The 27,939-nt window shown below is 37.6% G+C and overlaps 2 protein-coding genes across 4 annotated transcripts in view; one reads left to right on the forward strand and one right to left on the reverse strand.

Annotated features, from left to right (window-relative positions):
* LOC126377320 (S phase cyclin A-associated protein in the endoplasmic reticulum) overlaps nucleotides 1–27,939 on the reverse strand; it is a 526,515-nt gene that overhangs the window by 168,531 nt on the left and 330,045 nt on the right. Inside the window, exon 23 of one of the 2 annotated variants that reach the window (XR_007567844.1) lies at nucleotides 13,252–13,410. The exons of the other annotated variant lie outside the window; for it this stretch is intronic. The gene's annotated coding sequence lies outside the window, so the exon portion shown is untranslated. Of the gene's footprint in view, nucleotides 1–13,251; nucleotides 13,411–27,939 lie in introns of those variants that run through there. 2 annotated transcript variants of the gene reach the window in all.
* Nucleotides 1,030–27,913, forward strand: LOC126377329 (titin-like). 2 transcript variants are annotated; one of them, XM_050025015.1, is made up of 19 exons: nucleotides 1,030–1,079; nucleotides 1,288–1,498; nucleotides 2,453–2,599; nucleotides 2,908–2,968; nucleotides 3,063–3,152; nucleotides 4,196–4,302; nucleotides 4,708–5,410; nucleotides 6,523–6,600; nucleotides 9,908–10,016; nucleotides 11,482–11,613; nucleotides 12,985–13,084; nucleotides 13,898–14,013; nucleotides 14,518–14,690; nucleotides 15,317–15,491; nucleotides 15,713–15,855; nucleotides 16,895–16,971; nucleotides 17,068–17,148; nucleotides 17,849–18,214; nucleotides 23,406–27,913. In XM_050025015.1, exons 1-19 carry the CDS (start codon nucleotides 1,045–1,047, stop codon nucleotides 23,535–23,537), a joined length of 3,036 nt encoding a protein of 1,011 aa, XP_049880972.1. In that variant the 5' UTR covers nucleotides 1,030–1,044; the 3' UTR covers nucleotides 23,538–27,913. The 2 variants fall into 2 exon arrangements, with proteins under 2 accessions (XP_049880972.1, XP_049880973.1); XM_050025016.1 differs by lacking the exon at nucleotides 6,523–6,600.

The following is a 27,939-nucleotide window of genomic DNA, read 5'->3' on the forward strand; positions in this document are numbered from 1 at the left end:
TAGACAAATAATGCAGGTCATTCACTAAACTCCATTTTAAATAAGTATGATGGACGCAGAAGTGTACGTTCCCACATACATGGTAAAATTAGTTACAGTCAGTCTATATAGATTGGCTGAAAAAACATCCTTGACAAATGCATAATTGTTCAGTTATTTGCTACAAAACAGGTCTGGCCGTCAAAATTACATAAAAGATGGCGTTAGCTTTATCAAATCATTAATTTCATTTCACATTTTTGACATTTACTCTGATTCCGTGGTGTCCTTATATGAAATGAAGACTACTAAATGTAAAGGAAGCAATTATGTTATGATCGAAGCAAATCGAATTCCATAGTCTTTCCGTACCCCAGTAGGGAATGGGCGTGAGTTTATGTATGTACTTATTATTTATTACTATTTATTTCTTGTAAAATTTAAAAAAACATAAGACATGTTCCATCTATATTTATATTATTTCCTTAGTAGATAAGTATATATTATTTATTATACTTTTTTCTTTTTTTTTTTGTTATGTTGGTATCATTATATGTTTATTGCACCAGCCCGTGCTCCAATGAATAATCTTCTTTCACCCTAAGGTTGCCTGGCAGAAATTGCTGTTTAGCAATAAGGCCGCCTATTGTGCTGATGTTTTATTCGTATGTTTATTTCCTTTATATATATTCTTGTGCAATAAAGTATTATTGATTGCTTGATTGAATTTATTATTAGGTATAGCTCCTATCTCATACCGGACCATTACTTCGATAATATTTCCCAAATCATCACGTCTGATGTATCGTGTAAAGTTATAAAGTTTATAATAAAATCGTGGCCCCATCCTCCTGAAGTAATTACACAGTCCGATCCCGACGCATCGGTTCCGATGGATAAGGTATCAACTCCTCTTCGTAATGATTGTTTTGAATATTTATTTATTGATGATTTAGTCGCGTCGTGAATAGGTAGGCTTACAAAATAAACCATAGACAATATAAACGTAACTCTGACGAGTCCTCAGAACAATAACTTATTGTTCTGAGGACGAGTCTGACGGCCATGATAAAAAAGTTAATTGTCAACATGTCGGACAAGTGAGTGGTATTTTCCTCATCATTTTATTCGCTTTTAAGTTATTTTCAGTATAATTTCATAGTAAATCTTACTATTTTGTTAAATGCGACGTTTTTCTACATAATTGTCCAATAAATTCATATTTTCCAAGTGTGTCTGTACAAGAAAGTGCGTTTCCGTGGTGTTTTCCATGCGTTGCGTCTAACAAAAGTGCTTATTTATTTTCAGTGAAGATTTGTTAGGTGACGATTTAGGCGATCACAGCCTTGCAGACTACAACCTTGGCAATGAGGAGGAGGATCAGCTTTTGGCTGACGACTATGACAGTGGAGCGTCACAAAATGTCCCTACTTCTGTCCATTCTCTTCCTGCTTATTCCGAATCAGTTGATACGACGCCTTCGGAGTACCCTAGACATGAAGTCCAGTATAACACCCAGGTATGACTTATTCTTCTTCTCAACAGTAACAATGTCAACAAGGCTATTCAATTTCAGTAGTTTCCTTGAATTTCACAATAAAGCGCAACACATATTTGTTATTTGTTTGTCTTATATAGGATTGTTTGTTGAAATCTTCCAGGAAAATTGGTGTCAATAATAATTTTATATTTCCTAGGCTATTAGTCAATCTTCAATAAAACATGTATTATTAAATATTTAATTATAAGACATTATTATTATCACCAAAATGGGAAATTCAAACAGGTTACTGAAATGCTTTTTACGAAATGTCAAAACGAAAGTTTTCTTTGGAGTTTGTATTGAAATACTGTCCTGCGATGTCATCCATAAAAGCGGTCAAACATCTTACTCATTGTTATTTAATTCAAAAACAAGTCGAAAAGGAAAATAAGATTGATTTTTGATCATCTTAGACTGGCTTTTATTTCTAGATTAGCATTTTATAATTTATCTTAGACACAGTCAAATACCGCATTGGCATGTCATTGTTGATGTATGAAGAAATTCTATTAAACATGCCATAACCTTGGATTTCCGCATTTTTGTCAATGTGAATATGTTAAGTCTAAACAGGACTTCAACATAAATTAAATTATTCTTCTGGAACTTATTCAACTGGAGGGGTATGCAGCATACTCAAGCAGGCGTATAAAAATAATTGAATAAATAAAATTAATATCATGTACATGTTTCATATCATGTATCATTATCATGTACAAGGAGAAGGCTGGCGAGAGACAGGGATAAGTGGAAAGAGCTGGAGGAGGCCTTTGTCAAAAGACAAATGGACGAAGAGCATAATTAAACACATCTTTATTTCTTTTTTAATATTATGTATAAGCTAAAAAAAAAAAAAAAAAAAATTGTTACAATAAGTCCATAATAAAGGCTATATCTATCTATCTATCTATCTATCTACATGTTTCACAGAGAATACACTACCATTTGCAACCAGACACAGAATGTGTGGTTCCCAACATAACGGTGGAGGTGCCGAATCAAGCAGAGCGCTCAACGTATGCTCCGTATGAGCCTCCACCTGTCTTCCAACCGGAGCATACGGTACCACCAGCTATTGTAAGTGTATTGTTAATTTATATCCTCATTCTTCTCTTGTGTGGGTTGTGAGACCAATGATCAAGCTCATCAATCTTGATCAAAATCAAGTATGTATTTTACAAGTACTGGCTGTAAGGGAAGAGAAAAAAATTAATAATAATAATAATAATCATTTATAATATTCATTAATATTCATTTAATCATTTATTTTTTTTTTTTTTCATTTATTATATTTATTTTTAAAGGTGATTCTAATAATTAAAAAAGATAAGAATAAAATTGTTTATTATTAGGATTTCTATAAATTATAACATTTATCTTTTCAGCCTGCATCACCTATGGAAGCACCTCAGCTCGTACCAACGGAGATGTCTACTTCAGTAACCAGTGAGTCGCTTTTTCTTAAAACTTGTCCTGTGTTTTAAATTAATTTATGTGTTCACGCAAATAAATTGATTTGCTTTAATAATATTATTTTCAGATGGCGATATGGGTCGGGAACGTTTCGTATCGGAACGACCACCCGGCGCACAACGCACGCCACAGATTAGGGATATACCCGACTCATTAGGTAAGTATGTCATTAAATCCAAACTCCATTGTTTCTATTCTTTCTTTATAAATTGTGGGATAGGGCATGAAGGAAACAATTATTATTTCTTTATCTTTGTTTATTTAAAAACGTTTTATAATATTCTACGTTTTCCTCTTTAAAAACAACCGTCCGCCATTTCCCTGTCATTCTGCCAGGTATTTAGGTAAATACATTTGCAGTTGTTATTTACATTATTAAATCGTCCTCTAAATACTACCTTTGTAGGCATACACAAGTTTTAAAATACACATTTTATTTTTTAACCATTTAACTATTGTGTCTTTAAATCGCGGCCTTTGAAGGTTAAGTACTAAAACCTCTGCCTACCGGGGATACGGGAGTGATGCTATCGTTTAGTAACCTTATGGTTGTCTGGAAGAAATCGCTTTAAGCCATAAGGCCGCCATTTGCCATGTACCTAGTTAAGAGTTTTTTTTGTGCTTCTATGCTGTTCTGGGAGCAAATAAAAAAACATAGAACACGTTCAGCCGCTTGTCTTCCCAGGCATGTCGTAAAAACCGACAGAGGGATTGTGTCCTCTAACGCGATGGACTAACGTTGTGGGCGATAGGCTGATCCCTTATCACCATAAGGTTTATCATATCCAGCTTACGACATCGTAACAACAATGGCTGCAAGTTTTACTTGACGCTCTGCCCACCCCATTAGGGATTACGGGCGTGAGTTTAGAATAGAATAGAAATAGTTTATTATAGATTTCGGCCATGGCGACCGCTTCGACTCCTAGTCGGCACGACGCTGATGCGCCCGAAGATGGCTTATGTAGCCTAGCTTTACAGTGAACTCCCGCGCACAGGGAGGGCACTTAAGCACACCGTTTTGGTAATTATAATGAATAGCGGCAGGGGGACGGGCGTTCAACTCATCACGTTTAGCGTCGAAGTCTGCCGTGTGCTGCTCGAACTCGTGTAGTCGCCTCATCACCAGCCTGCGCAATTCTGGGCGCTGTGCTGCCAAACCCATCTATGTATGTATGTTTGTATTGTAATGTGTTGCAGACAAGGTGGTGGTCCCGCGCGGAGGCTTCGGCCCGCGCGGCCGCACGGTGTGGCGCAACCCGCACTACCAGCGACACACGCACTACCGGCGGAACAACGTGCACAGGGTGAGCGGCACTATCGCTTGTTATTCCTGTACTGTCACGAGTACTAATATGTACACAGTTAGGAACCATGTCGCATTAACTTTTTTGACAAATTAAACCGCAAGTCTCATTAAATGTCAAACATGATAGAGCGACAGGGTTCTAAAGTGGGTACATGATATTGCTCATGACTGGACACGCCATCTTAATTTTGTTTTAAGTTGTAATTGGAGATGACCTTAGAAAAAGTTTAGTACGATCTACTCTGAACCGGAGTGCGTGTATGAAACGGTTGATGAATGTGGAGGAAGCAAGAGAAGTGTATCTTGATTGAAGCAAAGAGAATTCCATAGTTACTGCTTACCCCGTTGGGAAATAGGTGAGTTTATGTATATGAATGTATTACGAAAAACTTATTTTTTTCAGGGCAACTTCAACAATCGGCCACAGTTTCCCCTACCACAGAAGATACGTCCAAACTCCCCTCAAGTACGGCCGGATATCCGACCAAACCAGCCCCAAATCAGACCGGATATGCGGTTGAACCAGCCTCAAATGCGGCCTGAGATACCACCCAACATACCTCCTGAAATCCCACTAAACATCCGACCGGAGTTACTACCAGAAATTCGTCCGGATTTACCGGAATTACTGCCTGATTCCCGTCCGGATATTCCTATCCGGCCGGAGTTCCACCCGGAAATGCGTCCGGACTTGCCCTTAGGTCCGGATATGCCTCCAGAAGGTCTGATGCCGAGTGTTCCTATGGAGCTTCCGTTTAGGCCTATGCTAAGGCCCGACTTCCCCCGCTTCCCAGGTCAATTTCGACCCAATATGGATGAGCCGAGGCCTTTTAACCCGAATCTTCGACCAAACTTTGAGCCGTTCCCATATCAGAGGCCTTTCAGACCCTTTCCTCCTATGAGAGAGGTTACCCCTAACTTAAATCATATTCCCCAAGTCACTATAAGGCATGCAATCCCTCCCAACCCTATGGGAATGCCTCCGAAGCAAGAAGTGAGGATGTTACCAGTGCAGTTACCTCCCAACTTGCCTCCGGGAGGGTTGCAAGGGAAGAAGGTCCTCATCAACCCTCATTTCAAAGGAAACTTCCAGCCTCCTGTTGAAGGTAAGCTAACTTTTGCAAATGTTAATGGAATAATTAAGGTTTTTTAGGTTTTAATGCAATATTGCTTGCAATGACAACAGAATTTGAAGTGCTATGAGGACTGTTTCCACTTTTCGTTTATAATTGGTTGCTCCATACCCCCTCCGGTTATTGAGGGGAGGCCTGTGCCCAGCAGTGGGACGTATATTGGCAGTTTATGTTATGTTATGGTCGCCGGAACTCATTTGGCAGATTGCAAATTCCACCGCTGCCTCCGATGGTACTTCTTATGTCCGTTTGTGACTCGGGAGTTTCCAATGGATGTTTTCTGACAATCATTTTAATTGTGTTAGGACCCACGATATATAATTTTCCGCGACAATAGATGGCGTAAGTGTAGCCACACCATTCCGTGATCGAATTTTTTTTTTCACCTTTTTGCCACTACTTGAAGGTCTAGAGAACCTACAAACAAAAAATATTATAAACCCTTCCTATTTCCTGCAGGTTTACTCTGGGTCTAAAGCTATTGACAACTTCCTATTTAAATGTTCTTTTTATTAGAAACTACATATAAAAAAGTTTTGTAAAGGATTATTTACGTTTATTTGTAATAACAAAATACAGAAAGTTAGTAAATACTTTTGCATGGGAGTGTATATTTAATCAATAATTTAAAGAAACTACATTATTATTTTACCTCTTGTGGCAGAAATTATTATTATTATTGCGTATGGCAAACAAAAATAAAATATCCTGCGTGGATCATATATCCAGCTTAAGCTCCCCTAACCAAGTCTCTGCCGCATCCGTCACACAATGCAGCTCGGCTATGCCACCTGGGAACCGGTGCAGAGGGCACTCGTTCACTATGTGAGATATGGTTTGGTCCGGGTGACCACATTCACAGTATGGCGACTCCTTTAAGCCCCAATAAAATGAAGCTACAGAAATAATGATATATGAGAAAAAGAAAATGTATTTACGTGTTACACTAAATCCGCTATACTTACGCCATCTAGTTAACGGATAGGAACTAGATTAGGGTCTGTAGGGACCATACTTTTAAGACGTCGCTCCACTAAGTTACTGCTAGAAGCGAAATGTGACATTAATAACGCTTGGTTGTATAGGGCTGACAATCCCTGCCTACATACCAACGCGGATCGCGAAGTCTCCGCCGCTTAGTCCGACGTTGGAGAACAAATTCGGTAAACATGATCGCTGGAAGACTAGATAACCTGTTTGATGCCACCTTAGAATTGAAAAGAGAGAGAAATATAATAACTATACTTCATTACGTACATACTTGTATCGCACCTCTTCTATCGTGTGGGTTGTGAGGTGCATTACCAACCTCATCAACCCTGGTGTCAGTTTTACTTACTCGCCCCAGATTATCCTAATTTTATTTTAAGTTGTACCTGTCTTTTTCTTATCCGCCGAAAAGGAAAGGGACGCATGATTGACAACTGTTAATTTTAAAATGAATTAATAACCCATAGGCGTCTCGCTTATGTGCAACCCGTTTGAAGTGTGCTGTCAACTTGATTCTGTCGGGTTATTGGCCAATATAAAAATTCGGAAGGGTTCAATTTCTAAAATTGACATGTGTTCCGTAAATTGTATGCCTGTCGATTACCCGTACCTTTCTTTTTCAGCGGGTAAGAAAAGGACAGGTATAACTTCAAATAAACTTAGATGGTGTGTACTGGAATCAACACCAGTATTGCTATAGCTTAAATATAAGTTTTAATCTATGGTTGAGTGGGATGGCGCCCGGAGTAGTTTTTTTTTATATAATATAGGCTCGTGTTTGACCTGATGGTACGTGACATACCAAATGCCTATTCACTCTAGCCTTGAAGACTCCCAGATTATAACGAGTTGGAATAACAGACGACGGCAGTTCCAGTCCTTCCCTATTCGCATCAAAAAGGAAGAGGCGAAACGTAGTATAGTACTGACAGTTGCTGCTGTCTTCTGTCATGTTCCAGCTTACAGTCCCTGTGACTTCCCCTTCCGTCTTGCATTTCCGTACCGATGGCTCCCATCTCCGCCTCTGCAACCGTTGAGGACTTCAATATTCACCTGATTATTTCAAAAGTTTTAACAATCGAAGTGAATAGTTCTGATCTTTCTCACAATATCTCTGAAGTAAATTCTTACTCTAGGTGGTTTTCAGACAAATTGTTATCTAGTTTTCAAACGTATTCGTATTAATGCACGTAGTCGCGTTATGTATGTGCTAGATATTGTGTGTGCATGAAAATTAAATTTATTTACATAGTATTAATGAGAGATTTCCAGGCTACGTTGTCCAAAAATATATATAGATTGCGCTGTTCAAAGTTACCGTCGTTTAACATTTTAATTTCATAGTTAACAGACCTATAGTTTAACTTTGCTTTTCGACATAAATTATGACCCTTGTTATTAATAACCAGCCTCAACACATATTCCACCAAATAATGTTAAAATGGCCACATCGAAGCAATTCATCAAAGAAAGCAATATTGCAATTTGACATTTGCGCATATAAAAGTAAGTGCGCAATGCAAACAAATGTCAAATAGCAATATTGCTTTCTTAGATGAATTGCTTCTATGTGGCCATTTTAACCCCCCTGATCGAAATAAAGAGAAGCAATATAGGTAGCAACATAATTCTATAAATATCTAATCCAAATATCAAGCAACAATTGTTTTTATGATAATGCCTCTACTATTACATTATATTTTTGACCAAACAGCCTCCGTGGTCTAGTGGTTAGAGCGTTAGGCTCACGATCTGGAGGTCCGGGTTCGATTCCCGATGGGGACATTGTCGAAATCACTTTGTGATACTGTCCTTTGTTTGGTAAGGACTTTTCAGGCTTGAATCACCTGATTGTCCGAAAAAGTAAGATGATTCGGAGGGCATGTTAAGCCGTTGGCCCCGGCTATTAGCCGTAAAAACACCTCCACCAACCCGCATTGGAGCAGCGTGGTGGAGTATGCTCCATACCCACTCCGGTTGATTGAGGGGAGGCCTGTGGCCAGCAGTGGGACGTATATAGGCTGTTTGTTTATGTATGTATGTATCCGAGTAATGAGAAAATAGGTAATTATCACGTTAAATACACAGTACGCGCGGTAATTATCACGCTTCTATGCTGTTCTGGGAGCATATAAAAAACATAGAACACGTTCAGCTGCTTCTCTTCCCGGGCATGTCGTAAAAACCGACAGAGGGATTGTGTCCTCTAACATGATGGACTAATGTTATGGGCGATAGGCTGATCCCTTATCACCATAAGGTTCATCATATCCATCTTTGGACTTCGTATCAACAGTGGCTGCAAGTTGTCTTTGATTACTTGTGGCTCTGCCCACCCCATTAGGGATTACGGGCGTGAGTTTATGTATGTATGTATGTATCACGTTAAATCTGCACAGTGCCATCTTTTGTTTTGGCTAACGTAGTCTGGATAGTCCATCATTAAAACACTTTTAAGTACAATTGTTATTTACTATACTGGGTGTTAGTAACATCGTAACGAATACTCAGAGGGATGATTCAGACCATGATTCTGAGTTAATATCAAGTGGAATTTTCCGTCGCAAAATTCATGTTATTTTTTTAGTTTTTTTAAATTATTTTCAATTCTATACTTTTGCGATGGAAAATTCCACTTGATATTAACTCAGAATAATCAGCTGAATCATCCCTCTCAGTATTCGTTACGATGTCACTTACACCCCGCACAAGTACATACAGTAGCCATACAAGTAGGTATGGGTGTTAGTGACACTGTAACGAATACTGAAGGGGATGATTCAGACCATGATTCTGAGTCGATATCAAGTGGAATTTCCTGTCGGAGAAGTCATGAAAATTTTAGAGCTTATTTTAATTATTTTCCGTTCCATACTTTTGCGACGGAAAATTCCACTTGATATCAACTCAGAATCATGGCCTGAATCATCCCTCAAAGTTTTCGTTACGATGTCACTAACACCCTGTATATGTGTTTATTTTGCCATTTAGATTTTTGGTATTAGTCCACTAATATTTCTACTTTCCGAGTTTTTAGTTGTGTATTAATATGATTTAGTGTGTTGAAATCGTTGCAAAATATTTGTTTAGTCAATTTTAAACTACTGCCACCAAAACCAAAACACAGTAAGCCACATTTGGAAAAAATACAGGACAAGTCAAAATGTGTTTTTGCTCTTAGTTATTTCTATGTAAAACGATTCGCTGTAGTCCTGTGGTACACCGGTTTGAACCCCGGTACAGGACTTGCACTAATGAGTTATTAGTTTATCTTAAGTGCAGTTTTCACTAACACAGTTGGCTCGACCATTATAGACGGCGATACGGCTCACCTGCCACGTTGGTCTAACAGAAAGCTCTTGATTGGTGGGTACTTAGTTCATCTTGCGATGGACGTACCTCTGCCTATCCCAAATGGGATACAGTCGTGAGCTTATGTAATGTAAAACGGTATATTTAAGTGTCTATATGTCTTCGTAGGTCCGGTTAAAGACATAGACGACGCAGCGGAGAGATTCATAGCCGAACAAAGGAACGCGCTTGCCCGAGCTGCTAATAGGAAGTTCGTCGCTCGCCGGTCACCACAGAGGTAAGTTGCATTACATTGTATCTTAGCGTGATTAAAATGACATCTTCTGTCTCTTTCGAACTAAGTTGTATACCACTAGTGCGAAAGAGACAGGTTCATAGCCAAATAAAGGAACGCGCTTGCCCGAGCTGCTAATAGGAAGTTCGTCGCTCGCCGGTCACCACAGAGGTAAGTTACATTACATTATATCTTAGCGTGATTAAAATGACATCTTCTGTCTCTTTCGAACTAAGCTGTATACCACTAGTGCGAAAGAGACAGGTTCATAGCCAAATAAAGGAACGCGCTAGCCCTGGCTGCTAATAGGAAGTTCGTCGCTCGCCGGTCACCACAGAGGTAAGTTACATTACATTATATCTTAGCGTGATTAAAATGACATCTTCTGTCTCTTCCGAACTAAGTTGTATACCACTAGTGCGAAAGAGACAGGTTCATAGCCAAATAAAGGAACGCGCTAGCCCTGGCTGCTAATAGGAAGTTCGTCGCTCGCCGGTCACCACAGAGGTAAGTTACATTACATTATATCTTAGCGTGATTAAAATGACATCTTCTGTCTCTTTCGAACTAAGTTGTATACCACTAGTGCGAAAGAGACAGGTTCATAGCCGAATAAAGGAACGCGCTAGTCCGGGCTGCTAATAGGAAGTTCGTCGCTCGCCGGTCACCACAGAGGTAAGTTACATTACATTATATCTTAGCGTGATTAAAATGACATCTTCTGTCTCTTCCGAACTAAGTTGTATACCACTAGTGCGAAAGAGACAGGTTCATAGCCAAATAAAGGAACGCGCTAGCCCTGGCTGCTAATAGGAAGTTCGTCGCTCGCCGGTCACCACAGAGGTAAGTTACATTACATTATATCTTAGCGTGATTAAAATGACATCTTCTGTCTCTTTCGAACTAAGTTGTATACCACTAGTGCGAAAGAGACAGGTTCATAGCCGAATAAAGGAACGCGCTAGTCCGGGCTGCTAATAGGAAGTTCGTCGCTCGCCGGTCACCACCATAATTAGAGTGATGTATCTTACGTGTCTTTCGTACCAAGCTACCGTTACCGTTAGTGCGATAGAGACAGTACCATATCTTTGTCCTGCTGTCATTCTAATCACTATGACAGCGCTATGTTTAATAGGTATAAAACAATTTAATTAATTTAACAATTTACTTTTTATTTCCTTATTCAGTTACACTGTGGTGCACCCCGACACTCCATACAATAATTTCCTTCTTATCGTATGACTTCTAACGCATAAGTGAGAGCGAGATAGAACTAGATAAGTTAGCGGCTTACAACCATTTAGACTAAAGTAAGACCCAGAGTGAGGTCGAGTCAGGTAGTCTACTGCATTTATTGTGTCGAAAAAAAAATATTTCCATCATGTCTACCCATCAAAAGTTTTTAAACGTTTTTATCAAACATTTTTATCCCTCTAATAATGCTTTTTTTTCCTTCACATTATCCCAGGTTTATAGAGAACACAACAATAGAGATAGAGAACGAGTTAGCCGCGCCGGTGCGCCGGCGCAGCGACGACGATGATCTATTAAGACGACAGGAGGAGTTCATTAATGCCAACAGAGCGGGGCTTAGACGCAGGTAAGACATACATACAGCGACGCGGGTGACTTGTTGGTAACGAATATGACAATCGACAGTGACAAAAAAAAAGTGGAATTGACATAAGGTGACATATCAACCTATCACGTTGGTCTAACAGAAAGCTCGATGAGAATAGAATAGTATATGTTTATTTATCAAAAAACTTAAATGGCGGACCCCGCACTAGAGAAACCCTGTATCGCGGAGGTCCTGAACATTTGTTGTTACCAAACACTTTTAAATAAACCGGCGAGCTAGCCTTTCATAAAAGTACTATTATAACATATTATTGTACAATTTAGAATAAACAATCTGGGTACTTAGTTCTTCTTACGATGGATGTACAATCAGAGAGCAAAAGTGCAGTCACAGAGCCCAGCGAATTATTTATAAACAGTGGTGAAATTATGAACTATGAACCATTAGTTGTTATAATTATAAAATGTATGTTTTTGTAGGTGTTTTTGGTCTATTACAGAAACGACATGTAACCAGGTCTTAAGTGCAACCAGTTAATTTATTACTTTGCAAGAAACTGATTGGACTTTTGCACCTTATCGTTCCCTCAATTAGCGCTTATCCCTATCGAACCACAAGGATCGATTAATTTTTTCAAATATTTTTCCTCTCAGACGATGCCCTGAGCTGAGGTTCGCGCCCAACTGGGCACCCTCAGGCCTGTTGTCTTAAACGTTGTACTGGGTGAGAGCCTTCAGCGCTCCCCATTTGTCCGGCCAAGTAGTTCATGCCATCTGCGGAAAATGTACAATAAGTCATGTAAAAAAAAGCACCTTATCGTACTTCTGACCTTGATTCAGATAATAGTCGTAAGCTTTATATTATGTTATGTGTTGAGTTTGAAAAAAGTATAAGTTATTAAATAGATAATATAATTATTAATTTAATTCTTTAATTGTAAATATTAATATAACAATACGTCACAAAAACAAACTTAAAAACTAGTCATTAAATAACCCGCCCCTCGCTGTTACCGGAGCAAAGGTGCCAGCAACACTAGCCGCATTACTGCGTTGAATGGCAATGGTCAGTCTTTGGGCCAGGAACGAGCCGGAGCGGGAGTCACCTGTTTTCTCCCTGAGCCTGAGACCCAATTCTGACACAAAGATTTTGGTGTCCGCCCCCCAACTACCAAAGGTCTCCACGGCAACGGGCACGAAGTTATATGCAGGCAATAGAGCTGCATACTTCTCCCTCTTCTCAGCAGCATCCTCAGCCGCTGCTGCCGGTGAGTGGATGGTTCGACCAAGGTGGCTGGCGGCAACAGTGCTGACACAAGTAGCGTCCCAAACCAGGCACTTGCCATTTTTCCAAGGCACCAAAGTTAATAAATTGTATATTTGTTTGTAGAATGCGTTCACCCACTCCACCGAGACGTTCGTTGTCTCCAAGACGAAGCCCCGAGCGAACCAGACCTCGGGTGGAAACATCACGCCCCCCGCCTGATGAGGTAAGATAGATTAAGTTAATTTATCACAGACAACTACAGAGACAATTAATACTTTATAACGGTTCTGGCGTTGGCATACTATAAACAAACACATTTGTTAAGGAGTTTTCTAAAAGAGATATCCGAACTGTTTTGTAAATTCGTATTCATAATATGTAGATAGTATACAGGGTATTAGAATAAAGGGTAACAGCCTCTGTGGTCTAGTGGTTAGAGCGTTAGGCTCACAATCTGGAGGTCCAGGTTCGATTCCCGATGGGGACATTGTCGAAATCACTTTGTGAGACTGTCCTTTGTTTGGTAAGGACTTTTCAGGCTTGAATCACCTGATTGTCCGAAAATGTAAGATGATTCCGTGCTTCGGAGGGCACGTTAAGCCGTTGGTCCCGGCTATTAGCCGTAAAAACATCTCCACCAACCCGCATTGGAGCAGCGTGGTGGAGTATGCTCTATAACCCCTCCGGTTGAGGGGAGGCCTGTGCCTAGCAGTGGGACGTATATAGGCAGTTTATGTTTATACAGGGTATTAGTGATAAGTGAGTAATCGTTACATGAGCCTTTGGCGGCTCAATCATAACCTTGACACCGGGGTTGAAGAGGCTGGTATTCCACCTCACAACCCACACGATAAGAAGAAAAAGTGACATTGTAACGACTACTTTGAGGGATGATTCAGACCATGATTCTGAGTTTATATCAAGTGGAATTTTCCGTCGCAAAAGCATGGAACCGAAATTAATTTTAAAAAAAGTTTGTTTTTTGTGCAATAAAGAATTATTGATTGATTGAGTTTAACTGATTGTCCGTTCCCAGGAGAGCGAGTACCGTCGGCGCATGCGCGAACAAGAAGCGCTGCGCGAGCGCGTCATGCGAGCCAAGGAAGCGCGGCGCAGGAAGAATGCAGCCGCCAGCAAGATGGCCACGGACAGGTAACATTTTCTTCTGTCATGTGCCTTGTGATACGAATGACTGACCTTATCAACCTTGGCAGCTGGGTTACTATTGAGCCGCCAAAGGCCCCTGACATGGCTCATGTAAAGACTAACTTACAAGTAATCATCATCATCATCCTAGCGTTATCCCGTTGTTTTCACACAAAAAGACAATTGTGATCCCTAGTTTGGTTCGGACATTGCATGCTGATCACCCGATTGTCCGAAAAAATAAGATGACTCCGTGCTTCGGAGGGCACGTTAAGCCGTTGGTACTGGCTGCATTAGCAGTCGTTAATAACCACCAATCCGCACTGGGCCCGCGTGGTGGTTTAAGGCCCGATCTCCCTATCCATCCATAGTGAAGGCCCGTGCCCCAGCAGTGGGGACGTTAATGGACTGATGATGATGACTCCGGGCGCCATCCCACTTGCGTCGCAAAAGCATGGAACTGAAATTAATTAAAAAAAAAACACATACTTATGAGTATCTTTGTTACAGGGACCGCGAGCGACTTGACAAAGAAAAAGAGAAAGATAAAGAGCCAGCGAAAGAAGTGGCGCCTGTTGCTACATCGCCTGTGAACACTCCTGCGCCGGACACCACTAGGACATCACCGGACACCGAACCCGCCGCAGAGCCCGCGAAGGACGACCAGGTTAATTCCACGTGTGGTGAGTGTCGCAATATGCCGTTGTCGCAGGGTTTGTCTGGCCAAGTAGTTTATGCCGTCTGCGGGAAATCTACAATAAGTCACGTCAAAAAAAAGGTGTCGCAGGTGGTCGGGCTTTTAAAACATCGCAAAAAATAAAATAGAATAAAATTTTCAGAAAATAAATTAAATTAATCTTTCCTGTCCAGATCAGGGGGTTAAAATGACCACATCGAAGTAATTCATCTAAGAAAGCAATATATGACATTTGTTTGCATTGCGCACTTACTTTTATATGCGCGCAGAGTGGGACGTCAGCTGGGCTAATCTTGAAATATTGGCTGTCACTTTTGAGCATGCCAGATTCTCACAGAATGTATTGTTATATTACAATGGCATTACTTTTTGTAAGAGTAAATAAAGATTTTTTTTATTTATTATTATTATTTATTAATTATTATGCCTGGTTTTCTTATACCACGATGCATAAATATTAACTGTAGTTTATATCCGTTGTTTTTGTTTGCTTTATTGCTTCGGAGCAATAAGACCGTCCGTTTGCACTGTTGCCAAATGTTTGTGTGCAATAAAGTATATTTGATTTGTTTGTTGTTCTAAAATTTCTTAAATTTCCAATTTTGTCCACAGAAAACCTAACCCCCCCTCGCTCGGACTCCCCCGAGCGGGCCCTGACCCCCCCACTACCGGAAAAAGAAGAGAAGAAGACTGACAGCGATGATGACCTGGACCTGATACTGGGAGACATCGACGGCATCCTCTCCGATGACGATGACAGCGGACGGTTCAAGGAGAAGGCTAAGAAGTGAGTAACAGCACTTTCATGGAAATGTTGTACGTACGGTCACTACCATATCAAATTTCAATTACATCGGGTGGGGCAGCGGCAGAAGCGTTGTCATGACAACGGCTCGGCGGCTCAATAGTAACCCTGACACCAGGGTTGATGAGGTTGGTAATCCACCTCACAACCCACACGAGAGAAGTTGGAAACTAGCCTATTGATAACTGTACTTGTCCCGTCAGGGAGGAGCCTCCCAAGCCGGTCACCAAGCCAGCCAAGCCGCAACCAGCCGCCGACCTGCGCTCCAAGCTGCCTCCCAAGCCGGATAAGAAGCCGCGGCAGAAGATCGTCTTCCACGAGGACAGGGGCGACACCAAGCGGAAAGGTAGGACGTTCACACATAATTTGCTTCTTGACAGTTTTCGGATAAGTATTTAAAAAAAAAAAACCAATTGCTTATTTTATACCTCTTAAAATATTTTTTATTTTTTTTATTCCTCCACCAACCCGCAGTGGAGCAGCGTGGTGGAGTATGCTCCATACCCCCTCCGGTGGATTGAGGGGAGGCCTGTGCCCAGCGGTGGGACGTATATAGGGCTCAATACCACGAAGGTGGCGAATTTGGTTTGGAAGCTCGTAAAATAAAATATACAAATGAATAACGTTAAATAAGAATTCAATAATATCGAGATCAGTTAGATGTATCTATATCTAAAATTTATAATTTGAAAAATAAGTTATTTTAAATAATTAAAAAATATATAGTAAAATGCAATATGCAGTTTTATTCTGCAATAGTTTTAGTTTTCGTTTGATTTTTTCATACCATTTAAACGTTGTTGTGTTGTATTAGATAATTAGACGATTTATGTTTTTTCTTTCTTAAATTTTATTTTCAATTATTATTGTTCTTTTTAAGCTCACATTAGTTTATACTTTTTATTATCAGTGTTGTGTGCATCTATAATTGGCAGGCATACCGGAACTTTTCCTTTGTGTATTTTATATTGTGTGTTTGTGTATGTACTGCTGTTGATGTACCATAGTAAATAAATAAATAAATAAATGCAATTAGAAATGATAATATTTTACTGTTTTCTGTAAATATTATATTTAAAAATATATATTTAGTTACGTTCCCGACATGACGATTTTTTCTGTTGAGTTACCTTAAAATCGCTTTAATTTGAAAAATTCTGAAATCTCAAACCCAATCTCGACCTACGCCAATGAGTTATTAATTTATCTTAAATGCAGTTTTCACTGACACTGTTGGCTCGACCATTATAGACGGCGATTCGCCACCACTTTGGTCTAACAGAAAGCTCGGTGAGGTGTGGGTGCTTAGTTCATCTTGCGATGGACGTGCCTCTGACTACCCCAATTGGAATATAGTCGTGAACTTACGTTTTTTTTGTTGACAGAAAAGTCCCCGCCACGCAGAACTGTAGTGACCAGCTCCACAAAGACTGAAGAGGTTGAAGAGAAAAAACCGGTTAAGGTGAGTCATACTACTCGAATCCTGATTATGTAACATAAATAGTGACACTGAAAGTTATGTTACGTTACAAATAAGTTTTCTCCATTTTTGTTACAGACAAAGGAGAAACTGGTTGACAACACGTCAGCGAAGGACAATAAAATGCGGCAAAGAATCACCTTCGATAATAAAAAAAAGGTATGCTAATAATGCTTCTGCGCTGGACTTGAAGCGACCAAAAGTAATCAATCAAATCATTTATATCACGAAAATGGTATTTTATGTGGTAACAATAAATACTACTCGAGTACTGCATATTTGGCCATAACAAAGGCATTCAGTTGCAGTTAGTGTGTTATGTACTAACAGGTCAAAACAAGAAATTTGTAAAATTTCAATAGACAAAACACAATGCCAAGAAAATAAAAAAATACTTAAAAATTATGGTTACTTTATGGTCATGTCAAAAGTTATCGAAAATCAATAAAATCTTTTAATTTAAGTAGTAATATATTTTAGCAACAATCCATTTATACAATTCAGGATTTCTTTTGTATAAATTGGCCATCAGTTATAGATTGTAAGTTATTTTCGTCATTTAACATTTAATTAACTATAATATAAATAAATAAATTTATACAATTATTTCTGGAATTCACCCGTCTTCAATTCGGTAGAGTACTAGGTTCAAGATAAATTATGAAATTCTGATTACTAAATATAGACAGATCTAAGACGATAAACTTATTTATTAATTTTAATCAAGAAAAACGTAATAATGAGTCCGACATTTTAACACGAAAAATTCCACTTGATATCAACTCAGAATCGTGGTCTGAATCATCCCTCAAAGTTTTCGTTACGATGTCACTGACACCGTGTATAACAATTATTTCAGGCGGATAAAGAGAAAGACGAGCCCAAGCCACAATTCTCGAACCGCCGCGTGATCCTGCAGCGGAAAATCTCGAACCAGGCCAACGAGAAATCCGTCTCGTCGGTTTTTACCCGGATCGAGGTTAAGACCGACCCGACCAAGCCTAACCCGGGCATATTCTCCCGGGCGGTAAGGACTGCTATTGGGACGGATAAGAATCGCCTCGTTGTGAAAAAGGACGAACCCCAGATAGAATATGAATCCGGGTCGGACTTAGATGAAGATATGCTGCTAGAAGAAGAAGTTGGGAATATTGCTGTGGTGAGCAACTTGCCACACGGGATGACAGATACGAGGTTGAAGACCCTAGCGGGAACTGATGTGCAGGTAAACATTGTTGTCAGTTTTGGTGCTTCAGGTGTTTCTGAACTATTTTGGGCTACCGAGGTTTACTTAAAAATAATGTTCTTGTGTGATTTTTACATATATAATTGTAATAAAGTTAAAAAAACTAAAATTAGTTGATAGATTCGCGGCGTTTACTGTTCAGGTCCCCGATACCGACCCCGCCGGCGTGGTCCACGATTTCCCTCATTCAGCGCTTATCGCTATCGACCCACTAGGGTCGATTGATTCTTTCAAATATTTTTCCTCTCAGACGACGCCCTGAGCCGAGGTTCGCGCCCAGCTGGGCACCCTCAGGCCTGTTGTCTTAAACGTTGTACCGGGTGAGAGCCTTCAGCGCTCCCCATTTGTCCGGCCAAGTAGTTAATGCCATCTGCGGCAAATCTACAATAAGTCACGTCAAAAAAAAAAGGCGTTTACTGTGAAATCTTTCAGGCGATTTGAAACGTTCTATCGTGAGCGGGACAGACAATCCGCGCGCGCTCTCTTACGCTTTAGCGACTTAGGGTTATTTACACTAAAGTGAGACTCAGAGGGGGTGAGGTAAATGTAGCTTGGCGCCCGATAAGAATTGGTGCGGGGCGGAGAATGTCAATTCTATACGTAGTATTACAATTTGAAAGAAAGAAAGAAAGAAAATATTTATTTCCATACTGGACGCCACATTTACAAACTTAAATTACAGAAATTAAAAAAACAAAACAAAGACAAAAAGACAAATAATTACAGACATTAAATACACAATGGAGGCGCCCAAAATAAAAAAAAGATCTCCCTCAGCATAATGCCGTGACACAAGCTTAGCACGGGCCGCGGCGCTGGTATTATGGGAGACCTAACGAACGAAATTTGTAGTTGCTGCACCTCAAAACAATAACCATGTTGATCTCACTCGCGGTTAAAATAAATCATTGATTCTGATGGGGAGTATAAACCTATTTCATACGTACAAATCCGAAACAATAAGACAATTTCCAGCCAAATTCAAATATATCTTTATTCAGTAGTAACATAGTTACACTTTGAATCGACATGTTTTACATAACGAATGTCTCATCCGCCTAAAACTACTGCATCTTCTGACAACTTATACAGGAAGGTAGCGACATCGTATAGTACGTTGATGATGTCATAGATATGATGATGATGAATAATTAGACGAGTATTATCACTAAAATACGATCAATTAAAACACATAATAACGGGCTCTTACCGCGTTTAAAGTAGGGATATGAGACTCCCGATATTTCGACACTGTTGCAAGTGCCATGATCACGGGATTATGATAACCGCGTAAACTTAAAACGATGAATGTATATTAACTTCTGCCAACTCCTACATCTATGATGATATTTTAAAAAGTTCAAAACAGATTTGTATTTACAGTTAAATACAAAGAAAAAGAAGGCCTTTCCTCAGCAGTGGGACAATAAAGTAGGCAAAGCAAAAAACAAATATAGAAAATAATCTGTCGAGCAATTAGCTACGATTCAAACATGAATTCAGACTCATAAAGTCGAATTCAGTGGTTTAAAATCCGAGCCGCGATTTGAACCTGGAGGCTAGATGTAAGCCACGCATTCTTCGAAACACCAAACTAAAATCGAAATAAAAAAAAGTTACATAGACTACCTGAAGCACCAAATTTCTAGTGATATTACAATTTGTGATATTATCATAACTGTATTTATGTATGTATAAACTATATATTGACTTTTAGTAGAATATCAAAATGAATTATCAACCATAAAGCTAAAAATTGCAATCTTCTGTCGTGTGGGTTGTAAGACCAATAATCGACCTCGTCAACTACTTCATCAGTTACTGTTGAGCCGCCTAAGGCCCTGACATGGCTCATGTAACAACTACATACATACATACATACTTAGGTAAAAACTTAGCAAATTGCTATGAGGATAAAAATTATAAGCTGAAATGTTGCGTCAGCACTGTCGAGTGTTCCTTTTTTTTTTCATTTTGCGCGCAATCTATCACCCTTGGATAATAAGCACTTCTTGTGGTCGATGACGAAGCGACCAGTGTCGCTTCCTATTTTGGTCCTTAGGTGGCAAGATCCTGCGGCAGCCTCCTTCTCCTCGTCGAGTGTTCCTAAATTTGGACAGTTCTACATAATGGCCCCGATTCCTGGAGACACCGTCTAATTTTATTTTAAGTTATATCTGTCATTTTCATATCCGTCGAAAAGGAAAGGGACGGATGATTCACAGCTCTTAATTTTAGGAAGAATGAGTAAATGAACGTGTCGGGTTATTGACTGATGTAAAATTTTTAGACGGTTGGTTTAGATTTGTGCTTAAAATTGACGTGTGTTCCATAAATTTTATGCTTGTCGATTACCCGTCCCTTTCCTTTTCGGCGGATAAGAAAATGACAGATATAACTTAAAATAAAATTAGATGGTATTTACAGGAATTAGCACCACTGTCCAGCTAAAATTCGTGATAAATTGCTATAAAATGTATAGTGTATCCCGTCTGAACGATGAGTTACGAAAAAGAAAAACAGCCAGTAGGAAGAAGTCAGTATTGATTGAAAATAAGTTCGCTCCATCTGATCTTTAAGGAATAAATATAACACTGCAAAGAATAATATAAAGTACAATAAAAAGTAATATATAATGCAATAAAGAGTTAGAATAGAATAACTTTATTCCCTTTATTTGTTGATATTGTTATGTCGCACACTGGGATAATTTAGTCGACATCATGAACAAAGCAAAGGAACAAGAACACAACATGTAGAAATCTTCAGATAAATGGTTGGGTCATTCTTCTACATACTTTTAGATTGCAATTTTTAGCTTTCCGATATTTATTTTATGGCAATATTCTTAAGCATTTTTAAAGGGAAAATAACGAACAGTTACAGAATATTCTAATATTTTTATCTCTCCAACAAGGTATGAATTCAATAAGTACCAGATAGTATACCATTTATAAATGAATGGAGATTAAAATCTACCCTTTAAAAATATAACTGTTTTTAGTGTTAATTATAATATTGCCATAACACGTTTGAGAAAGTAAAACTGTTTTCTTTTAATCTTAAGATAGTATAAAACGTAATAGTAAGTCTTTAAAATAAACAGATCTTATGCAGATGAGAGTGAGGAAGTAGCTATTCACATCAGAACCAAAACTTCATGTGAGGTACATTGATGAAAAAAAAAACAGTTAACTGCCCTAAGATCATAGACAAGAATATGTAACATAAACTGCAAAAGTCCAATCAGTTTCATCATCAATTTAAGAGCCACGCTCTTGTCGTTGCAGCATTTTCCATGCTACTTTTTTAGGAAAAAATAGGGCAGTGGTTTCCCTCTTGCCTTCGGCCCCGCAGTACTCTGTCTGACGCAAGTGGAATGGCGCCCAGAGTAGTCTATTACAAAGCCAATCAAAAAACAATCACAATCAATCAGTTTCTTGCAAAACAATAAATAAACTGTTTGCACTTAAGACCTCCTGGTTACATGTCGTTTTTGTAATAGACCAAAAACACCTACAAAAACATAAATTTTATAATTATGACAACACTAATGGTTCATAATTTCACCACTGTTTACAAATAATTCGCTAGGGTCAGTGACTGACCTTTTGCTCTTTGATTGTCACCTTTCTATAAATTTCTTTACCAGCGGCTTGAAAATTGTTAGCTTTTCGTTTTATTATTAGTCGTCGCTCAACGCGAATGAGACAAAAGATACGTCTGTTTCGTACTAAAAAAATAACTAAAAAAATTCACTTTTGTTTTAGACTGGTTTACGACATAACGACGGTTGACCACGTTTATCAATAACGTTACGTTGACGTTAACGGCCTCCGTGGTTGAGCGTTGGGCTCAAGATCCGGAGGTCCCGGGTTTGAATCCCGGTGGGGACATATCACAAAAACCCTTTGTGATCCCTAGTTTAGTTAGGACATTACAGCCTGATCACCTGATTGTCCAAAAGTAAGATGTGATGTGTTTCGGAAGGCACGTTTAGCCGTTGGTCCCAGTTACTATTTATTGTTGTAAGTACGTAGTCGTTACATGAGCCATGTCAGGAGCCTTTGGGGGCTCAATAATAACCCTGAGACCAGGGTGCTGAGGTTGGTAATCCACTTAGCAACCTACACGATAGAAGAAGACCATATCTTAAAAAGGGTATCATCTGACTAGGTCATCCTCTTGCCTATTACAAATTTTCTAGTCCAAGTGGTTTGGACAGTATGGTCCTCGTATTAATATTTAAATTAACATAATATATCACTGAAAGATCTGCATTATTTTACACGCTTACGTTTTTGTCACCTCAAAGAAATGAGGTAGTCCATAAAATATAATTTAATGTTACTGTTACATAGTTGTTTCATGGAATTATTTAAAAGCATGGTTTTACATGTTATAATTTATATGGTTTTGAACCATACAATTTCAATGTGATTTTTTATTTTATGTAGAATTTTAGACCTGAAATTGAATATAATTTATTATTTTTCTAACTTTTCTGTGTGTGATAAATATAATAATTTTTTGACGTATTTTTAATAATTATATCACGTTAAGATTGCATATTATTATAACACGATTGGAAATATGAAAAGTGTTAAGTGCTGAGCACATCTTTTTATTAATTATTAATGTGTGTGTTTTTATAAGTCCCAAATGTGGCAAATCTATGTTATTTCTACCCGACTACACTAGAAAAAGAGCTATGTTATTACTAATATTATAATTTTAAATGTTTGTGTGGTGTTGTTATGTTGTACTGTGAAGATTTTCACTTCATCTGTGACTGTAAATGGTTTCTTGTACTGTTTATTTAAGAATTATTGTCGAATATTTTCATTGTTTTGTAAATAGATTAGCTTATGACTGATGTTATTTGAATGTAATTATTGATGTACCTGTGACTACTGACTGATGTATTAAGTCCATCAACAACAAAATAGTCATTAATAAGTAAAAAAGTTTGATAAAATATATGTATCATGTACTTAACATTTTTCGTACTTTCCAACATAATTATTTGTAAACATGTAGTGTGTCTAAAATTATACATATTTAAGATTAGCCGTAGTAATAGTAACTATTATTATTAGTAGGTAATAATATTTATATTAATAATAAGAGAGTGAGATGAGAGAGTACAATACCTCCGGCTTGATTGCAGAACATAAATTTGGATAAAGAAGAGCGCAGTGCGAAGCTAACATTCAAAACGACGGTTGCGGCTGAAACCTTCAAGAAGAAATTCAACAACAAAATGGTCGCCGCCAGCAGATTGACTGTTGTTTTGCGCTAACAACAAAAAAGCTGTTGTATCCCGCAACAACAATATTGTTGTATAACAACAGGCTACTATTGTACTCCGTAACAACAGAATAGTGACAGCGCTTTTGTTGATAAAGGAGTGTATAAGTTTTATTTAAACTTGCATTTAGTTCGGATTGTAAAAAAAAACTATGTTATATGTATTACAAATTGCTTGGCAAAAGAGTAGAAAGTTTTAATAAAATGAACTTCATGGCTGGCGATGATCAATGAAGATTAATTCAATAATACTAATATTACATGAAGAGTTTTAACTTCTTCTATTTTGTCAGACTGTTGTTAATATTTTATAACAACAATTTATTAAATAAACAACACAAATATGCAATTATAAAGGCTTAAAAGATTTGTAACGCTAATAAATGATAATTAGAACCAAAAGTATATTTAATTTGGTAGCATTTTAAAATTATGTAGCATAATTTACTTATGTTACTTTGTTGTAAATTGTAACTAACATAATTAATATGTACAAACAACAGTCGTGTTACATAACACAACAGAAAAAACTTTACTTTCTACCATTATGTGTTTCCTTTTCTTTGCATCTTTATTGGCTCTTATTAGAAGTAGATAAAATGTTATCTCTTTTATTTTAAGTTCATAAATACAAGGCGTACATCTATTTTAATATAAACATAAACAAGCATTGAAAGTGTGTATAAGGATTTGACTGCCAAACAAAGTTTTATTGAGTTATTTATTAAAAAAATTTGGCTGGTGAACTCTTTCACATTCTGCCTTACCAATAAGTAAACAAGCGGTGAACGGAGCGAAGCGGTGGTTAAGCATTTGACTGCCAAGCAAAATTGAATCCAATTATCAAATAATTCGATTGAACTTTGCTCGGCTGTTAAATACACACGTTCACAGCTTGTTTATTTTTATTGGTAAGGCTGCGTTTCCATTGACGCGGAGCTGTGCGGAGATGAGCGGAGATGTGCAGGAATCGACCAATCACCGTGAGGGAAAGAGTGACAGAGCGTCTTCGTTTTTCGCTCTCTGGAACGCTGTGATTGGTCAAATCCGCACATCTCCGCTCTTCTCCGCCCATCTCCGCGTCAGTGGAAACCCGGCCTAAATCGGATTCTGTTTAAGCTGCGATTACTTTTGTAATATATAATTCAGTTTGAAACAGGTTTAACACTACTATCCTGTATGTTAAGTGCTATTAGTATCTATTTTTAACAGATTGTTTAGTAATACTTAAAATACTTTAAAACAATTATGTATATCATGAATTTATAAATTTATGTCGTTTCATCTCAGTGTGAAAAAATGATACCTATTATATGGTAAAGTCTACTATAGGGTCTAAAATGTAAGTTCCAGAATGGATTGTCAAAATTGCATATATGTCATCTGATAAAGTGTACATTTTATATAAGTTACGTTATTTCCTTTCGGACTTCGGACGCTATTTCTCATCTCAGGCATTATACTATTATTTAAAAGACATAAAAATTGTTTTTATTAAATGCCAGATATTGAAGACTTTTAAAACAGTTACTGTTTTAAAATTATCATGATCTTTCGCTTATTAGGTACAAATGTTGTACGTAGAAAGTGTATATCAAAGTTTTAGTACTCGAATGTTCTATAATCTATTTTTTGTACACGTCTTATTGTTGTAACAAAAATGGCGCAGGCGAATTTAAACAACAACAATATAGGGTTGACAATACTTGAACGAAGTTATGAATAATTAAAACACATAATAACGGGTTCTTACCGCGTTTAAATGGGGATATGAGACTCCCGATATCCCCATTTAAACGCGGTAAGAACCCGTTATTATGTGTTTTAATTATGATAATAACCGCGTAAACTTAAAACGAAGTTATGAATGTTAATTTCCGCTAATTCAATAATAAATGAAGTGAAGCCTTTTCAGTTTGAGAGAATATAAATAAGACGAAATCATTTTGCATTTTCTTTAACTCTAAATATTAAAAAATAACTTTATAATATTATAGTTACTTAAATCTTTATTGTATGGATTCATGGACGATTTGCAACGTAGTTTACTGACAAAAACTTGTATGCTTTTTTCTATAAGCATGTTTAATGCATCGATTTCCCATAAGGCACATACACTAGTTATTACTTATTACACTTACATCAATGAATAGAAATGGAACGAAAAAGTTCATTTAAATGCATACAATTAAAAATAAACAATAAACGTGTGTTTAAGTAATTAACAGCCAAGCAAAATTGAATCCAATAATCAAATAATTCGATTGAACGGTCACGAGCATTAATATGTATACACTTTGGTACCATGTCACATTAACTTTTTTGACAATTTCAACTAAGTCTCACTAAATGTCAAATATGTTAGTGCGACAGAGTCCTAAAGTGGGTACATTATATTGCTCAAGACTGAACTTTGCTTGGCTCTCAAATACACACGATTACCGCTTATTTTGTTAATGGTAAGGCGGTAAGTATTTTTAAGAATTTATCGCTTAGGTGCTTAATACATATTCTTCTTTTATATACACTTGGGTAGCGAAGAGATTCAATAGTAAAGTGTTTTTTATCAATTGGAAATATTAACTAATGTTGTCACTAAAAGTGACCGGTTGTTCATTGGAAGTGACGGGTTTTACACTAATAGCGATAGTGACAGGTTACGAACCTGTACTAAAAGTGACCGGTTGCTCATTGGAAGTGACGGGTTTTACACTAATAGTTACAGTGACAGGTTACGAACCTGTCATCTATAGTCACGTTAAGACGCCTTAATGATGATAGTCTGCTGCCTTTGACGGCTTAATAATAACCCCGCCACCAGTGTTGGTAGGTAATATCGGTCATCAACCTATTTATAGATTTCTCGAAATTTTCTTCATGTTTTTTTATACTATAATACAAAATTTCCTAATGTAAACAACTAGGATTTATCTTTTCTTTATTATATGACTATCTTTTCACCTGCGACTTCGCCGGTTTATAAGCTTATAGCACACGGGGCTAATGTAACTTTCTACCGGTGAAAGAATTTTCAAAAACTGTTCAGTAGTTCCAGAGGTTACCCCCTACAAACAAACTCGCAAACTTACCCCTACAAACAAAATTACAAACATTACCCATACAGGAATTTCTTATCGCTCAAGTGTAAACTTTATAGAAGGATAAAGTTATATACATTTTACTGATTCATTTAAAGCGAATTTAATCCTATCATAACAAAATAAGGTGCCTATTCGGACGCAGACGAACTTAACCTAATTTTACTTTGACTGTTCGTAGACTAGTGCCGTCCTTTACTTAAAGTAAGTCCAGGAAAGAGATGGGGATAGTTTTAGTCCATTCAGATGAAGTTGGTAGTTGCTCGAATTAGCACCATTAGTGCAACAAAACTTAAATTAATTCGGCCGTTTTAAAAATAGTGCTGTCCTTCACCTACGATAAGTGCAAAAAAGGGATGGAGCTAGGTTTCGAACTAGGACACTAAATTAAGATTAAGTTTGTGGCGGCTAGAACAGGCGCCTATTATACTAGTTTGTACCATCCTTGTGATTGTAAAACTATTTTATATGTCATAAAATCACTTAGATTCTAAAGACCATTGTTGAATAGTTTTTGATTTTTTGTTCTATGTTCCATCGCTGTAGTAATTTTGGTCTACTACGTGTAAAAAAAACATCCTGGATGACTTGTTGTTTTTTAAAAATGTTTTCGGTTAGGTACTGAATTATAAGGATGTGTTTGATGCCATTTTTTTACTTTATGTTAGATATAAAATCTATTGCAATACTTAGTAGCGCTTTAGTTGGTAACTGTTCGTCGAGAACTGTCAAAAGTTGCCAGTTTTAGCCACTAGGTGTATTTATTCTTAATTTTAGCGCCACTCGCTATTAAAAAGCTTAGCTGTCAAATGCTTTGATGCTGTCAAATTTTATGTAAAAAACAAAATGGCGATGTTTCTTCAGATTTAGAATTTGACCATTTTTTTTATTGTATCTAGATTAGGTTCAATCGTTCTATGTTATACTAGCGAATATTTAAAGCTAGCAACATTTATGTCGAATAAAAAGTGTATGGAAAATGAAATATATTGTTTATTTACCACCTTATATGTGATGTGTAAAAACTTGAATAAAATGAAAAGAATTGTTGAAAAAAATATGTGTTTCAATTGTAAAATTATGTTTGTACCCTGTAAATATTTGTATATAAACTAGTTTTAAGGTATGTTTTGTTTTTAATCGTTTATCTTTTTGTGATAACTATACAAATACGCTTTTAAAAAGTATTCCTTTGAATATTATTTTAAAATCGTAACGGCTTATAAGACTGAACGAACAACAATCGTTGAATAAATATTATTTAAATAAATTACTATGTTTTATTTGAAGTGCCCT

The sequence above is a fragment of the Pectinophora gossypiella genome, chromosome 23, assembly GCF_024362695.1.
Source record: "Pectinophora gossypiella chromosome 23, ilPecGoss1.1, whole genome shotgun sequence".
NCBI lineage: Eukaryota > Metazoa > Arthropoda > Insecta > Lepidoptera > Gelechiidae > Pectinophora > Pectinophora gossypiella.

Coding starts and splice junctions, on each gene's coding strand:
- LOC126377329 (XM_050025015.1), top strand. CDS start 1,045: ATGATAAAAAAGTTAATTGTCAACATGTCGGACAA. Junction 1,499..2,452: donor AAGTCCAGTATAACACCCAG/GTATGACTTATT, acceptor CATGTTTCACAG/AGAATACACTACCATTTGCA. Junction 2,600..2,907: donor ATACGGTACCACCAGCTATT/GTAAGTGTATTG, acceptor TTATCTTTTCAG/CCTGCATCACCTATGGAAGC.